Raw genomic sequence first — 16,768 nt, 5'->3', positions numbered from 1 at the left:
TTCATCCCTCATGCTGCCTCCACTTAATTGTATTTGTGGAAACTGCCTGGCCTGGAGAGAAAAGAAGCTTGCAGGGCCTAGGACTCTGGAGTGTGCATGTGGGGTCACTAAAGGGGGCCCAGGAAAGGTCAAGTGAGGAAAAGAGAGGAGGCGGCCTGCAAGCCTCCAGATTAGGAGGTTACAGTTGCTAGGAAATCAAGGGCCAAAGAGGTTGAGCATCTTAGTCAAGATCACACAGCATTCTGAAACTGACCCGTTCCCTCCCGGCCCCTTGGTTCAGAATCTACAATAACCAGTGGTGTTTCTCATCTTCCAGCCCTCACACTGGAACTTTAGGCTCTGGTTCTGAGCTGCCAGTCACCCCAGGAAGGAATAGAGATCTAGGGTGGCAGGAGGCAACAGCAACCACACTTCCTGGTGACTCAGTTGTTAAAGGCTGGGGATTCATGGCAGCAGAGGGCTGGCCTTGGTGACCCTCAGCCAAACCCCTTCTTGTGGACCCGGCCCAGCCACTTGGCCTGAAACAATCTTGTTATCTGGCAGCCACAAGGTGGCGCTGGTCCCTGCATTGCTGGTCAGTGAGCAATGCTGCAAATTCATCCTGCTGACTATCGATTCCCAGCTTTTCACCCACAGATGGGGCTAACTTGGCCTCTCCCTGCCTCCCTCCATGGCCCTGATGAAAGAATTGCCCTCAGCCTTTCTTTTCTTCTGCACAAAACTCCTCCTCTGTGCTCATGGCCTCCTGGCTCTCCAGCCCCCACTCTCTTGAGCTCCAGACCCCAGATATCCAAAGGCTTCCTGGAGGTCCGCCTTGGGTGTCCCTGAAGTTGCCAAAGGCACCCAGTCCCAATTGGAACTTATCCTCTCCACCACTACTCCAGAAATGAAACAACCATCCATCCGGTCCCCTGTGGCTCATCCACAAACTATCCTACCTGCCTCCCTCTTCTCATCTCTCCCATCCAATGGATGAGTCAGCTCCCACATCTCTCACAACTGCCCCCTGCTTTCCATTCCCAAGCCACTACCCAGCTCAGAGACACCTCTCTTTGAACCTGCAGCAGACTCTCCCCTCACCTCCTGCCTCCTCTCAAGTCCCTTAAATCCATTCCCCACACTAGAGCCAGAGCAAGTGTTCTCAACCAAAATACTTATGGGAACATTCTACTTAAAGTCCTTCATTCCACAGAGTATTTACCTGGGGTCCTTCTGGGTCAGGTTTGGTATTGAGGACTGAGATAAGAAGAAGAGTCTTGGTGTCACTCGGGGACTGACATACAGACTCACTCTTGAGGGCAGGGATGAGGGCTCTTACAAAGGAAGGAGGAGTGGGTCCCAGCCTACCCAGGGGCAGTACAGAAGTGGGATCAGAGAAGGCTTCCTGGAGGAGAAGATGCCTGAGTTGAGTGCTAGAGGACAAGCAGAGGTCAACAAGGCAAAAAGGAAAGGATGTGCAGGCAGGCGGAACTGCATGTGCAAAGGCTCAGAGGAAAGAAAGAGCGCGTGTCTGCTGGATGGTTTAACGGCAAGAAGGTTGATGCAGCTGGACATCAGGGAGCATGGCTGGAGAGGGCCAGGGCCCTGATGAGCTGGGCTTGATTCTGAGGATAGTGGGAGCCCCAGGAGAGACTTGCGCAGAAGAAGGTAAAGGTCAGGTTCAATTTAAGGCAGATCATGCTGTCTACTGAGTAAAACTCTCACTAGACAGGGAGAATCTGAGAGGCAGAAACCTGATGTCAGTGAGGGCCCCAGAGTCTCAGTGGTCCCTGGACAGCAGAGGAGAAGCTGGGCTGAGGCAGGTCAACCTTGCCTGGGTCCAGATCTTCCACCAAGTGCTGAGGCCTCTAAGGATCCTCCACCCTCAGCAGTCCCCAAACTGGGCACCTTGTTACATAACCTGACTTCCCCCTGGCCTGGCCACATCCCACACCCCCAGGCAGGGCTGTGCCAGGCCATGCTCCCCTCAGCCCACCCCTATAGGAGCCCTTTTCTTCTGCTTCACCCTTCCCAGAACTCCTGTTCCTCTGGAGGTTTCTAAGATGCCAGAAGGGAGAGGGGACTTGGAAGCTGAGTCCCTCCCACCCAAATGGGGCTGGGGGTTTCACCCACTGCCCACACCCCCCAGGCCTTTCCCCTCAACTCAGAGCCCCCACTCTGCCTCCTCTCCTCTCCTGACTCCCCCATCCCCTGTCCCCGCTGCCAGGCTGATGCTGGGGGTGAAGGGACTCCAAAGCCCAGGACCAGCTGTTCAGGTTGAAGGCTAATGACTCGGCTCTTGGTGCCTGAGTGGTCATGGCTACCCAGTGAAGATAAAGACAGATGGGGACAGAGTGGGGAGAGCAACGGGCATGGATTTTATGACGGGTCCATCCCTTTAACAACTATTTGTTTAGTGGAGAGAGTAGAGGAAAAGGCTCTCTGTTGATGAGGTCAATGGCCTGGAAAGAGTGCAGGCCAGGCCCTCTTCTGCTCCCCCAAGCCCCTTCTTAGGTGAGGTACCCCCCTCCCCTTTACTGAGCCACCCACCTCCCAGAGCCTCCACCTCACTCTGACCTTTCATCTCTCTTGGAGACGAATTATGATTCAGGCCAGGACCCGGACCCTCCCTTCCTTCTCCCCCTCCCTCTCCCAGAATGTGAGACTCCAGAGATGGGGACACACTACTCTCTGTATCCCTTGAGACAAGTCAGAGGGACAGAGAGATGCTGCAGTGATGTGGACCAGGTCAGCTCTGAGGAAGAAATTTCTCAAGGTTGGGCCGTGGGCCCCCCTCTCTCCAGAAATAGTAGAGGAGGGAGACACCAGCTGGGGCCGGGGTGGGCGTGTCTTCTCGGCAGCCGAAAGGCCCTGGATTTCACTGCACTCAGCAGCAAGTAATCAGAGGCTTTGAGATGGCAGGAGACACAATAAGAAGAGGAAGGCAGTAGGGGCTGGGGACTGAAATAGGCTGGGAGATTGAGGCGAGGAACCCAGAAGAGGGCGGTGAAGACTTTCAGGAAGCCCTTCATCCAGGCAGCCTTCCAGGATTTGCTCCCTCCAGCCCTGAGGCCTTCTTGCAGCCCTCAGGATTCAGAGCAAGACCAACCCTCAGACATCTCAGTGTCCCATCTTCTCATCTCACATAGGTGGAGACAGAAGCCCAGGGAGATTGCATGAGATTGTGATTGCAGCCTTGCTGTCCTGGATCTCAGCTCTCTCCACCTCTAGCCCAGGGTTCTTCTTCTGGACAAACCCACCCCTGAGGGAGGCTGCTATGACCCAGACACATTTTCTGAAAACTGAATCATCCTTAGTGCCAGGAAACTAGGGAGTGGGCCTCCTAGCGGCCCTCTGATGGGGCTGTGGCAGATCAGGGAAATGTGGGTCAGTGGGGATGGGGAAAGCACAGGGAAGGACTTTGCAGGGGAGGAGAGAGCCGAGCAAACACACGAGGCAGAAAACACAAAACAGAAGAGAAGGGAGGGGGCAGTGGCAGGAGGGGGGGGTAGCTGGTGGGGCTGCCTCACTCCCCATCAGCCTGTCTGTCTCCACATGCCTCCCCCCACCACCCTCAGCCCCTCCTCTGCCCCTTCCCCTGGGCCCTTATTTGTCTTTATGATCTGCCTCCACTTCACACCTGCTGCTGTTTGCCAGCCCCGCCAGCCCTCCAGAGCTTCCGGGAGGAGAACCCCCCACCACACACACACTGGGCATGGCCGAAACTCAGGCTCCACCTCAGCCCAGGGCCAGTGCCTAGTCTCCTGATGGGGCCAGAGCCACAGAGGTCACCTTTGGAAGGACCCTGTACCCTAAAATACCCATTTTATAGAAAAACAGATTGAAGCCAGAAGGGAAGTAATTTTCTCAAGGTCACCCAATGAGTAGATTTGTTGGGACTTGGAGATGGAGAGCAACCAGCAATCATTAAGCTCCTACAGGGAGTTGGGGCTGGGGAATAACTCAGCAGCTGAGTGCATGCTTAGCATGCATAAGGTCCTGGGTTCTATCTTCAGTGCCTCCATTAGAAAAATAAATAAGTAAAGATAAACCTAATTGTCTCCCCCCTAAAAAATAAATAAATAAAAATACTTAAAAAAAACTCCTACTGTGTGCTGGCATTGAGCTAAGCACTCGGCATTTGTTACCTCATCAAGCCAATAGACAGAGCCCACTGTTATCTCCACTCTGTGAATAAGAAATTAGGTTTGGAAGGGGACACAGTGAAGCAGAGATGGGGCTGGGTTAGAATCCAGGCCTGTCTGACTCCCACTGGAGTGCTCTTCCCTCTTCCATGGACCTCTGCCCCAGCCCTAGCCAAGGAGGTGGGCTCGCCACCAGATACATGGGGGTGGGAGGGATGGGAGGGTGGGAAGGTGGGCAGATTTCGGAAGATAGGACTGGCCAGAATCTTCACCCCAATCCTTGCTGATGGGATTCCCCCACCCACCACCTGCCCCCTCTGCCCCCTCCCTGCCTTGCCTCCTCCACCTCCTGGGATGTCTGAGCCCTGTCTCCCAGCAGGCACTCTCCTCCCCATCTCCACTCAACTCTCTGCTAATTGCATTGGAGCATTCACTTTTAATTGCCCTTTTTTTTGTACCTTTTCCAAAGGCTTTGTTAGGTCTGACGTGGCTGGAGGTGGGGATACTGAAAGGGCTACTGAAGCAGAGGCTCTGAGCTCCCTCAAAGATGCCTGGACCACAGCCCTCCACCCTATCCCACACCCCAGCTCACGGAAGAAAGCCTACTAGGAGCATCTCAGGCTCCGAAGGAGCAGAGCAGACGTTACAGGACACGCCCCTCCTGCCGTCTGAGCCCACAGTCCTGCAACCCTCTCCCAGGAGGGCCTTCCCAGCTGCTCTGAGGAAACTTCCTGGATGGGGAAAACTTAAATTATGCCAAGTTCTTGAGGATGAGGGGTGAGGGTACAGGCTCAGAGGAGAAAAGGGAGAAAAATTATAGCAATTATAACAATTTTTTTCCCTTAAGATTCCAAAGAACTTCCAGCCCTATCCTGCCATCTTACAGATGGGACACTAGAGGCCACAGAGGGATATGGCTGGCTTGGTTCACACAGTCCTCGAGGGGAGGAGTTGTCAGGAGATGCTGCAGGGGAGAGTGTCACCCATCACTTGCCCCATGGGAGAACAGGAGGTGGGAAGGCTCTGAGCTATCAGAGGCTCCAGCCCCTTCCATGGGGAAGGGCCAGGGGAGAGAACAGCATCCAGGAATCTAGGGTTCCAAGTGCCAGGAGGGGCCTCAGGATCCCCAGCATCCCCAGCATCAGGACCTCTGGCATCTCCAAACAACAGTTCCTTCCATGGCCTCTACAAGAAGTGAGCGTCTTGTTGGCCTCAGCTACTACCTGAAACAGCCACATCCCTGCTTGGCTGGCTAGAGTGAAGTGCTGCCTTCTGGTAACACCCCCACCAGTGTCCACTTAGCCCTCAGCTCCCAACCCTGTGTTCCCTGGACCTACAATTGCCCTGCAGTGCTTAGAAGGCAGTGAGCATGTCCTCTGTGGCCTGCCCTCCTCCGGACCAGCACTCCTGCCTGTCAACACTTTCTTGTCGGACAAGTTCCACTTCCCTTCACTGTTCCCTGGACAGCCAGGAGACTGGCCCAGACCTGGCTCTGCCTCACACCAAGTATGTGACATTGGACACGTCTCACAGTGTTCGCCCATCTGGAAATCTGAATTCAGTAGGCTCAGAAGGGTCAGGGGATGAGAGGGCACTGAGCCCATGTTCCTAAAGTTAGTGATTCCAATGTTCTATCATAATGAAAATAAAGCCAGACATTTAGCATTCATTATAGATACAGTTTTAAGCACTTTACATGTGTTAAACACATTTAATCCTTCCAAGATTCCTCCCATAATAGTACTTTGAGATAAGTACTATTATTATTACCATTTTACAAACAAGGAAACCAGGGCACAGAGAAGTTGAATACCCGGCCCTCGGTAGCAAATGGGAGCTGGGATTTGCACCCACGCAGTCAGTCTCCAGATCCCACAGCGAGGTACTGCCTCTGATCTCGCTGTTCTCAGATATGGAGTTGACACTGTGCGGGTCAAGCATTCTATGATTCAGAATTCTGTGATTCTGTAAGAACCTCCCAGGCAGTTTCTCATAGCCTGCTGGGGTTCTAACTGATAAACTGTAGCCCCAACATTCCGAGATTCAGCTCTGAGGAAGCTGCAGCTCTCTAGGAGAAAACCTACCACTTGGCACTTTCCTGTGCCGTCCATGCCTCCAAAACAATAAAAGGGAAGACATTGCTTCTCCCCTCCATGCTGGAGTCAGTGACTCCAGCCAAGGAGCCCCACCTGGCAGGGAGGCTGAGGTCAAGGTCAGATGGGGAGGGTCAGATCAGATGACCTTGGAAGGTGCCCTAGACCTGAGACCCTTGACTGTGCAAGAATGCAATGGGTGGAGAACAGCTCACCGCACTTTCCCCTCCTGGGGCAGCTCGTGGAGTGGCTCCTCACACACCAGCCGGGATTCTTGGTCCAGCAGGTAGGTGTAGACAGTCTCCTAGGACAGAAGGCACTCATGAGACCCTGAACAGAGGCCCTTCCAGCAGCCTACTTCCAGTCTGACACAGGTCTGGGTAACAAGGTCCCAGACCCCCTGGGACTGGGCTCAGGCAATCTGTTTGTTATTACTTGCCAGTGATTCTAAGTGCAGCCAGGGTAGGAAAACTCCCTTATGACCTCAGCACCTCACTCTCTTCTTGGAGGGGTTCCGATCAGGCAATGATCCGTGGCCCTCCTGGCTCTTCTTACCCATCACTGCACATCCAAGGCTCTGGGAAGGGGAGGGTCTGAAGGGCTGAAGGTACAGACAAATCTGCACCCCACCCCCAACCCTGGGATATTTCCGTGCCATGACTTCAAACTGGGCAAACAATAATTGAGCATCCACTCTGGGCTGTACTGCAGGAGGGGCTCAGAAAGTGCTGGAAGCTTTCCTACTACCTTAGATACACAAACAAAGCTACAAGAAATCACACACTGTGACCCAAGCCAGGAGGGCTTCCTGTAGGGAGCGTTTTTAACACTGTAACTGAAAGGGGAATTAGACACATTCAGAGAGTGGGTGAGGCACAGAAGAATGGCTTCTGGGCCTAGCAGCAGGTGTGTAGGTGTAAAGGGCACAGAGCATTTATAGAATTGACAGTCAGGGCAGAGGGTCAGCAAGTGCTGAGCTGGAAGGGAGCTGGGGGAGGGTCTTGGGCGGAGGGGTCGCTGCCGGGAAGGGTCGCTGCCAGGGAGGGCGGGTCTGGTGAGTCCAGTGAGACAGGAGCTGATTTGTATTTTGGAATGATCACTTTCCAGAGTGAGATCAAAGCTCTGTTTGAAGCGTGTCAAATCTGCAGCTCATCAATCTGCCCTCCCCAAGGGCCCAGAGCAGTCTTGACAGAAGCATTTGCCCTCACTGACTCACAGGTGAAAACCCACATTCCCTCCAAGCAGGCCTGTCTCCAGTTAGGGACCCACAACCAACACAGCCTTGCAGAGAGTCTCCACTACCCATGCTGTATGTGATGAGGAAGACCCAGATGCTCAGCAGAGACTCTCCCCCAAGCCAGGGGGCACCAGCATGACCATCTAAGTATCTTGAGAGGCGTTGTTTTCTCAGAATGGAGGACTCTCCTCTCTGCTGACTGTATCAGGGAGGGCTTCTGGAGGAGGTGACATTGGAGCTAAATGTTAAAGGCTCACCCTCAGTAAGTGGGGAATCCTTCTCAGCAGGAGCAGCTGCCTTTCATGACTATGAGAGTGCACAATCCTGCCAGCCACTCTGGTTGCCTTTGGCTGTCTCCAGCCACCCCAACCCTCTCCCAGCCCCAGTCCTACTTCCAGAGAACCTGAGCCAAGCTCAGTGGTGGCGTGGGCTGGGAACGATAGGGCTTGAGTAGTGAGGAGGGCAGACACACGCAAGTCCTGAAGCCCCCTTGTCCCCCTGGGTGAAGGTCTAGTTGAGAGTTCAGGGACGCAGAAATTAGTGAGGAGAAAGCCACCCACACTTCATCTCTATCCAGCCTCCTTCTTGTCAATCAACCGTTTAAGCAGCCTGGGAGGGGCCTGAGGGATGTGGCTCCCCAGAGGGGTTAAGAGACAACCCAGCAGCCAGGGTCACACAGAGAGTCCTGACCTGGCAGAGAGAGGGGTGGACAATCAAGGGTGGGGAGGCAGGGAAGACAGAGCCTCACTTCACTTCCGGGTGTCCGTCTGCTCCCACCCCCTCACTCTGGGTTAAAATTAGCCGAGTTTGTTGGAGGGAAGGAGGGAACCATTTCAGACACATCAGCACCATCTGCATTTGCGGCTGCCTGCCACAATGGGTGCTGATGAGGAGCCAGGTGCCAGCGGCTCCCCTCACTGGGGGTTTAGGCAGACCCCTCCCTGGGCCCCACCCTTCCCTGGGGGCAGGGCAGACCTCCCATCTCCCCGCCCCTCTTTGGAGGGCTGAGTCCCTCCATGCAATCAAGACAGGGCTTCCCCAGATCATACAGGTCTCCTGGATATGCCAAGGCAGACATTTCCCACTGTCCCAGGAACCTAGTCGCCTGGACCAGAGCTGTCTTCCCAGCTCCCAGCTTTGGGGATACAGTGAATCCAGTCCAGGGCATCTAAGCTGGCACAACCGCCAGGCATCCTGCCTCTGAAGACCCAGCCAGGTACCTTCTCCTCCCCACTCCCAGGGCAGCCTTATAGAAGCTGACCTGCTAACCTCTCCACCTCCTCCTTTCCAGATGTTTCTCCACCCCAGCCAGATGATGCCTCAGTCCCATCTCCGGAAGGATTTATTTTGGGAGACAACACACCACCCACTTCCTACCAATTTCACACTCAATAAAGCTCACTCATTAGCCCTCCTCCTGGGCTCTGAACTTCCAGGAGGTTTTGAGACAGCAGAGCTGAGGAGAAAGAATGCGGGTGCTTAGGGGCCAAACCCCATTTGTTCCTGTCTTGCTGTGTGACCTTGGGGGAAGTGCCCTCACTCTCTGGACCTCAGGTGGCTCATCCAAAGAGCAGATTCAGACACAATAGGCTCTGCTGAGGGGGGTTGGGGAGGGGCTCAGTTCCGAATTAGTCTTATTTCCTGGAGTGGAGGCCATTCTTGGCTGATGTCTTAAGTAGGAGACAGGTTATTCCAGGCTATGGGGACTCAGTTTATCTCCTCCTCCAGGAAGTCTTCTGTGCCCCTTAGGGTAAGTTAGAGCCCTCTGCCCCAGACTGACAGTCCCCTGCTTCCCTCTATTTGGCACAACTCAGACACCGCTGCTTTGGGCCTTGAGGGCCAGTTTGTCCATCCTACTACATAAGGGATGGACAGTGGCCACGGGAGCCAGGTTGGGGAATGGCCTAGGGCAGTTGAAAAGAAGCACAGTCCCCTTACCAAGGCACTCCAGGCCCATGCAACCATGTTGACCAGGTGACCGTGGGCCCAAGCAACCACCCTCCACCTGCCCCTAGTCTGCAACCTCATCCATGGTGTTGGATGGGTCACAGAGAAGCTTAAAGGTTTTTAGAGATCGTCTTGTCCAGCCTCCTGTCTCCAGGCTTTAATTCGGATGAATCCATTCATCAAGGCTGAGCCCCATTCCAGCACCTCCCAGACCTGGCATCAAGGAACTTTGTCCACATATCTACTCTCAATCCTTCCTGCTGTACATATTCCAAAGTTCCCCTGACTCCACTATGTCTTAGCTCTAATCCTAGGTGAATCCATTCCATTATCTGAAACATGATCTTTCCAATAAGTTCTAAGTCCCCTTCTGTCCCAGACATTCCAGGATTCCTATATAAATTCATTCTTTGGGGCTTAGCTTCAGCCCTCTTCCTCCAAGAAGCCCTCTCAGAACACTAACCCAAACATTTCACTTCCCTGTAAGAGTCCTCTGGACAGGGACCCTGCCTCTTCCTTTCTTCTCAACCATGTAGTTACAGCAAGGAGCTAGGCAAAGGTTTAGGGGACAGGGGAAGTGGGGGGCAAGGCACCTACCACTTTGGGGAGCACCGCTGACAGGGCCTCCTTGACAGTCTGTTGCAAACCTGCAATGTCGATGACGGAGCCCAGGCTCAGCAAAGCATCCTAGAAGAGAGGAAAGGGCAGTGAGGGCCTTTGCTGGGCGGGCCAGGGCAGCTCCCCTGGCCCAGGCAGCTGTGAGCACAAACTCCCAGCTGAAACCAGAGGCCACAGTTCTCAGACACTTGAATCCCAGGATCTTAGGATCTCAGAATCCAACCAGTCTTAAGGCCATAGAACGTCCAAGTGCCCTTATCTTATAGATGGGCCAGGGACTTAGCAAAGAACTCACTGTGAGTCAAGATGTCGAGTCTAGATTAGACCCCAGGTCTCTTGTCTTTTAGCCAAAGATAACTCTGGCATAGTTGGGAAAGCACATGCTTCCACATTAATACAAAGCAAAACAAGCAAACAAAACTGCCCAAATTTGAGTCCTAGTTCCACTATTATTAGCAGTTTGCATCTTGGTTAAGTCACTGAGCCTGTCTTCTGTCTGTATGGGGGACCACTGAGGCTATCTCTCTGTACAGGCTGATACGACGATAAAATGAAACTGAGTCCTAGGAGTGCCTCACAGAGTACCCACATGGCATAGGTGCTCAGCCAAATGTTTGCTGAATCTGGGTCCCATTGGCTTTCCCAAGGAGGGAGGTGGCCTCATACAGTCTCACTTTTCAGCCTAGTGAGGGGCCGGGAATAACAAGAGTCCAGGGGGTGCCTGAGCCCATAAGATGCGAGAAACACAGTTAGGCCAGCCTCCAGCAAGATAGGAAGGGAAGGAGAAGACAGCCTTGACTGCCTCCCAGGCTTCCCATCCCAGGAACAAGCCTCGTCCTTGGAGAGCGGAACAGAGACAAGAAAGGTCCCTGCTTCTTGCTCTATTAACTTGGCCAGAGCCACAGGGATCAAAGAGAAAGGTAACGGAACAGAGGATCCAGGGCCAAGGCAGGATCGTGACTCATACCATCCATTCAGCCATGCCCTCCCCACTATCCCTGGAAGTTCTTTCTGATGTTTACCCTGGTGGATGGCTGGGTCTGTGATCATAAAGCAAAATGATTAACCGTAAGATGGAAGAGACATGGTGTGGCCCCTATTCCTATGAAAAAGACAAGAGGTTGAGGGTCTTAGAGGACCACAGGCTCAGCTCAGCATGCTCTGAGTGTAATTGTGGATGGTAATATATTAAAAATGCTGAAACTGTAGGCTGTATTAATAAAATTATGTTACTCTGAACATGTGAAGATGACAGTTCCTCCACTTTCCATAGGCTGATTAGACCATCTCCAGTGCATTGTGTCCCAGGTAGGGTCACAATGAGACTCTTTCAGAGGAAGTGACTCATGTAAGAAGGAAATTGGAAACCAAGTCCTGCATGTGACTAAGACTGGAGAGCCCCGGGGCTCCTAGCTGGAAGCAGAGCTAACCCAGGGCTCTCAGTATTTGACTCCAATATCTCAGGCTTTTCTGGGCAGGGAGACTGGACTCTGTGGCTCCAGGGATAGCCTGGAGACCCATAGGATTTCTCAGGAGGCTGGCCTTGGCCCAGTGGATCGAAGACCTTCTTCCAGGCAGAGCCAAGCTACACAGGCAGAGGCCATCAGGAGAAAGAGAGGAAGTGAGCTCCCCATAACTGGGGGTGTGCAAAAATGGGCTAGATGCCCATTTTTCAGAGAGGCTGCAGAGGGGAGTCCTGCATTGGGATCCAGATGAAGCCTGGGGTTCAGACTTCAGCTCCAGATTTCACCCTTGCATCTTCTTGGCTTCCGTTTCCTCCCCTAACCCTGCTCCCACCCAGTCTTGTTTTCCAGGATTGGGGGCAGCAGTGGGCTTTCTCCCTGAATGCTCACTTGGCATTGACTTTCCCCACCCACAACACATTTTGGTCATGGAGATGCGTCTCTGTCCTCAGCCATCAGAAGCTGCTGATTCCCAACAATACAATCCCCAAATTGGATTAATGTTCCTTTAACCCTTAGGCACTCTCATCACAGTTCACACAAATTCAGCACCACACATACTCTGCCACACAGCCACAGACCTTCCCATCTTTGCAGAAATACCCCAGCCTGCCTTCAGATACCTTCTAGGTACACATACAGAGTCACACAGGTGCAGCTACTTCCTTATGGAGTCACAGGCCAGGGCTCAGTAACACCTGCACACACAGTGTACATGTGGGCTATTGTGGCCTTTTGAGATCAATTCTGCAGACTAAAGAGGGGAGGAAGAGCTGATGCCCCAAATAATCCCAGAATAAAGTCTGCGAACCCAAGCTCCTCAGACTGGGGTTCCCAGGGCTGGTCTCCAGAAGGTGGTGCTCGTTTATGTCTGTTCCTGCCTGGAGGCAGCAGGGATGGACAAGCTGAGCCCTGAGGGACCCCGCCCACCAGTGGAGTTTGATATGTGTTGTGGTGTGGAAGTTGGAGAAGAGGGGCCAAGGTGACGGAGTAAGCGCTGATGTAGGGGAAGAAATTTCTCAAAGCCACAGTCTTAGGACAGCTAAGTCTCCCCATTTGACAGATGAAGAAACTAAGGCTCAGAAAGAAGCAGTGCCCCACCTGTGGTCAGCCAGCTGGTCAGGACAGAGCCAGGCCCAGAACCCGAGTCTCTGGATCTCCAGCCACTGTCTTGTTCCTGCTCTGCACCCAACCCCCAGCTCCCTCCCTAGGGGGCTTAGAGAGAATAGTCTGTCCTTTGTTCTCATTGGTGGTTCCTTGACCTGCCCTTTACCTGGATTGGGGGATGCCCTGACCTGTCCTTTACTGGAATTGGTAGGTGCCTGTCTGGCCTTTGTTTGGATTGGTCAATTTTCTGTGACTCCTCAAGCTAAGGGCAGGATAATGGCGGTGAGTGGGGGAATGCAAAAGGAAACTTGGGGAGAGTTGGGAAGGCAGCAGGGAGGGAGCCTGAGTGGGCTGAATGCAGACCTGGCTGATGAAGCCTGGGGCTCTCTGCCTGGCAGCCTTCTGTACATACACCTCTTGGCCCTGCCCTGCCTGCCCCAGGGGTGGGGGATGTTGAGTGCAGCCACTTCATACCTGGCCCTCCAAGGGGCCTTCAAGGCTTGGTCGCATGCCAACTTTTCCTTGAATCTTTCCCAGATCTCAAAGCAACCTCACCTCTGCTGTATCAACTCAGGAAGGAAATAGTTCAAATTCCAAAGCCCATGATGTGTGCCCCAGTGATGGGAGAAGAGAATCAGTGGGGGGCAGCTGAGAATGGGAAGTGGGGAAATTCCCAATTTGGAGGCATAGGTGGGGAAACTAACAAGGCTCAAGTCAAAGGCTAGAATCCCAGAAATCTTAAAAAGATGAGGGAAGAAAAAGCACATACAGACCATGCCTACTCTTATGCACATCTATACGTGTCCTGCGTACACATATTGCCCCCACACAAACACACACACACACACACACACACACACACACACACACACAAGCTCAGGGCTGGGTGAAAGAGGTCACATTTCCTGCCCTTGCTGCTTTTTGGAACAACCGTCAGTATAAATGTCGGCATAACAACCAGGCAATTTCCCAGACCGCAGAGGAGAATCTCTGGTACACAGAAAAGAGCAGTGATTTCTAGTCCTGTCCCAGGTTGACTATGGAAGCCCAGTGTGGCCTTATCAGGCCCCATTCCTAGTCTGAGCCTCAATTTCCTCATTAGTAAAAATGGGTCCTTTCAGCTTGCAACAATATAGTTCAGTGGTTTTTGTTTCAACTCAGTGAGGATGGGTGGATGGATATGTGAATGGATGGAATGGTGAATAGATGGATGGATGGATGGATGAGTGGATGGGTGGATGGGTGGATGGATGAGTGGGTGGATGGATGGATGGGTAGGTGGATGGAGCCTTCCTGCTTTCCCCAGCTCCCTACCTGCAGCTCTGTGGTTGGAGTAGGCCCACTCAACACTATAGACAGTGCCACTCCCCACACACTGGTCTTTTACCCTGGGTACCGAGACAGGGGAGCCTATTATGAGTGAGAACACCCCTGGAGCCAGCAGTGGGGTTGGATCAGCCTTTCTGCACACATTTGGACAGGGGCTAGGGTCTGGACAAAATTCCTTCTAACTCCTTAAAGAATTATATGAAGCCAAGAGACCTTGTAGAGCCACCAGCACAGGGACTGATGTCCTTCTTGAGAGTCAGTGTCATTGTCACAAGCTGCTTTCCTGTCATGTCTCCATGGGCCTCTATGTCTTTTCCTACCTCTATAAGCCCTCCTATTGCTCTCCCTACTGCCTGGAACTGAGAACCCACCCCTCTCTCTCTGGAAGCCTCACAGTGCCCCCATGGTGGCCTAGAAGAAGCTCATAACATCAAACCCAACAGTCAGGTACCTTCTAAGAGTCCAACTGTGTTATTGGGACCAGCCATACACAATGATTAATCCAACTCTGCCTGTGCTAGGTCCCCTGTGCGGCCTGGGGTGGCGTGCCCTCCTCTCTCTCTCTGGGCTTTGGTGTCCCTTTCTCTAAAGAGGAGTCTTCTAGGGTCTTGGAGCCCCTCTCCCTCTCTATTCCTCTTTCCTTCCCTCTGGGGCTGTGCCCCTCTCTCAGGCTCTGTCTCCCTGAGTTCTCTGAGTGGGTCTCCCTCCTTCTCTCTAGGCCCCGCTCAGTCAACGTCCATCCCTGTCACAGGCTACTCTCCTGTCTCATCTCCAAGAGTCTCAGTGTCTTGACGGGGGATAGTATAGCTCAGTGGTAGCATTTGCTTGGCAAGCACAGGGTCCTGGGTTCAATCCCCGGTACCTCCATTAAAAACATAAATACATAAACAAACAAACATAATTACCCTCTCCCCCACAATAAACTAATTAATCAATTTACAAAGGAAAAAAGAGTCTCAATTTTTTTCCCCACTTCCAAATCCTCTCTCCTGCATACTCCTGTCCCCACCTACTCCTGTCTCTCCTGCCCACTCCTCCCCTAAACGTCCAAGAACTTGGGGAGAGAGCACCTGACACAAGATGAGCACCCACAGAATGAGGAAAGTCAGGAAGTTGGCCATGATGGGAGAAATCAGGGGGCCAGGGCAGATGCCGGCTACACTCCTGCTTCTTGCCTCCTGTTCTGATGGGCATTATCCCCAGTCTCTTCTCTCCCCAGAGAACAGGGCCTTCAAGGGGAAAGGAGCACATCTGTCTGTGTGCCCGTGTGTGCCTGGTACTAGCAAGCCCATCTGCTCTGCCGGGGAGACTGGCAGAGCCCCTCCCAAAGGAGGCCTCCTGGGGGCTCTGGCCAGAGAAGCCCCCTTGGGCTGGACCTCGGACCCCCAGCCTAAGCCCAAGCACCCCAAGCTTACTCTGTGACTCTCACAGCCCTCGCGGCAGCATGCCGAGCCCTGTGGAGTCAGGGGCCGGCAAGGAAGCAGGAGAGGCGGCCCCTCCCCCTTCCTGCCCCACTCAGGACTGCCACGCCCAAGGAACGGCCCCCAACAGGCGCTGGTGCCTTAGATCCAGGGAGAAGAGCTGCCCAGGAGCGCTAAGATCTTGCAGCCCCAGACCTCTCCTCAACAAGGCTGAGCAGCAAAACAGAGGAAAGAGGCTTGGCGATCCTTGGGAGACCGGATTTGAGGTAGCAGCAGGTGAGAGACCCAGGCCACAGCTGGACATGTCATTGCCCTGCTTGAGGGGCGTCAGGCTTTGGGGAAGAAAAGGCACTTTTCTCAAGTACCTACTGTGCGCTAGAGGTGTCCACCAGTAATTCTCAGACTTGAATGTGCACCAGAATCTCCTGGAGGGCTTGTTACCTACAGATTGCTGGCTCTGCCCTCAGAGTTTTTGATATGGAAGGTGTGGGATGAGGCCAAGAACTTGCATTTCCAACACGATCCTAGATGCTGCTGCTGCTGCTGTTGGCCCAGGGAGCACCCTCTGAGACCCAGCAACACATGCACTCTCTCCAGTCCTCTTATGAACCCTGGGAGGTGCCTGTTCTGACCATCCCCTTTTATAGGGGAGGAGACAAAAGGTCAAAGAGGAGGGGCCTTGCTCAGGAGGGAATGGCCCATCCACTGGGTGCAAGTTGGTGCCACTTCCACCACAGGAGAGGGACTCCTCAGGGAAAGTCTCAAAGGTAGAGAGAGGCAGGGGAGCTGCAAGGAGAGAGTAAGGAGGGACAGTGGGGTGACACGGGATCAGGGTGTAGGGAAGGGGTCCAGTACTAAAGGAAGAGCCTGACCTTCCCCCCCCCCTCCGTCTGTCTTCCTCCCCTCCCTCCTTTGCGTCCCCTTTTCCTCTCTCCTCCCCAGCTTTCTCACCCCTCCCCCACCTTTCTTCCCCACCCCTCCCTCTGCCCTTTGCAGACTCTGGCTTCAGTTGTTACTCCAACAGGGCCGCGTCTCCAGCCTCCGAGCCACACTGGAGACACGTGCACTGTAGAATACACCTGAGCCCTGTCCTGGTGCCCCCCTCACTGTGTCCCCCACCTCCCCAATAAGTCAGTCCCCATCTTGCGGGCTCCTTACCTCCAATATTCACAAGCAGCTCCTCCCAGGCCCCTCACCTTTTGGAAGCCAGTCTCGGTTTCTATTCTAGCTCCTGCCTCCTCCAAGATGCCCTCCCAATGGCCTCAGGCCCCCCACTCTTCCTCAAGGGCTAGATTTGGAAAAGGATGAAGGAGGGGAAGGGGAAGAGGTTGGGGAGGGAAGGGAGGAATTGTATGAACAATCAGCACTCCGGGGCCCTGACTCACTGGGTGCCCTCAGTCCCTGGCACGGTGTCTGGGGTGAAGAAGGG

General features: G+C 53.6%; 1 protein-coding gene and 1 long non-coding RNA gene across 5 annotated transcripts in view; one reads left to right on the top strand and one right to left on the bottom strand.

Moving 5' to 3' along the window:
* The window catches only part of PDE2A (phosphodiesterase 2A), an 89,004-nt gene that overhangs the window by 20,855 nt on the left and 51,381 nt on the right, over positions 1-16,768 (bottom strand). For all 4 annotated transcript variants that reach the window (XM_072969268.1, XM_006203369.2, XM_031681317.2 and 1 more), the window contains 2 exons: positions 9,999-10,088; positions 6,433-6,521 (listed from right to left, as the gene is read on the bottom strand). In XM_072969268.1, coding sequence (XP_072825369.1) covers positions 6,433-6,521; positions 9,999-10,088 — 179 coding nt within the window. The remainder of the gene's footprint in view (positions 1-6,432; positions 6,522-9,998; positions 10,089-16,768) is intronic.
* Positions 8,465-8,868, top strand: LOC140698962 (uncharacterized). The gene is made up of 2 exons (XR_012076974.1): positions 8,465-8,670; positions 8,746-8,868. It is a non-coding gene; the product is annotated as an uncharacterized lncRNA (long non-coding RNA).

Source organism: Vicugna pacos, chromosome 10 (genome assembly GCF_048564905.1).
Source record: "Vicugna pacos chromosome 10, VicPac4, whole genome shotgun sequence".
Lineage (NCBI taxonomy): Eukaryota > Metazoa > Chordata > Mammalia > Artiodactyla > Camelidae > Vicugna > Vicugna pacos.
Note: the sequence above shows the minus strand (reverse complement) of the source record. Positions and strands in the feature narration are given on the sequence as shown.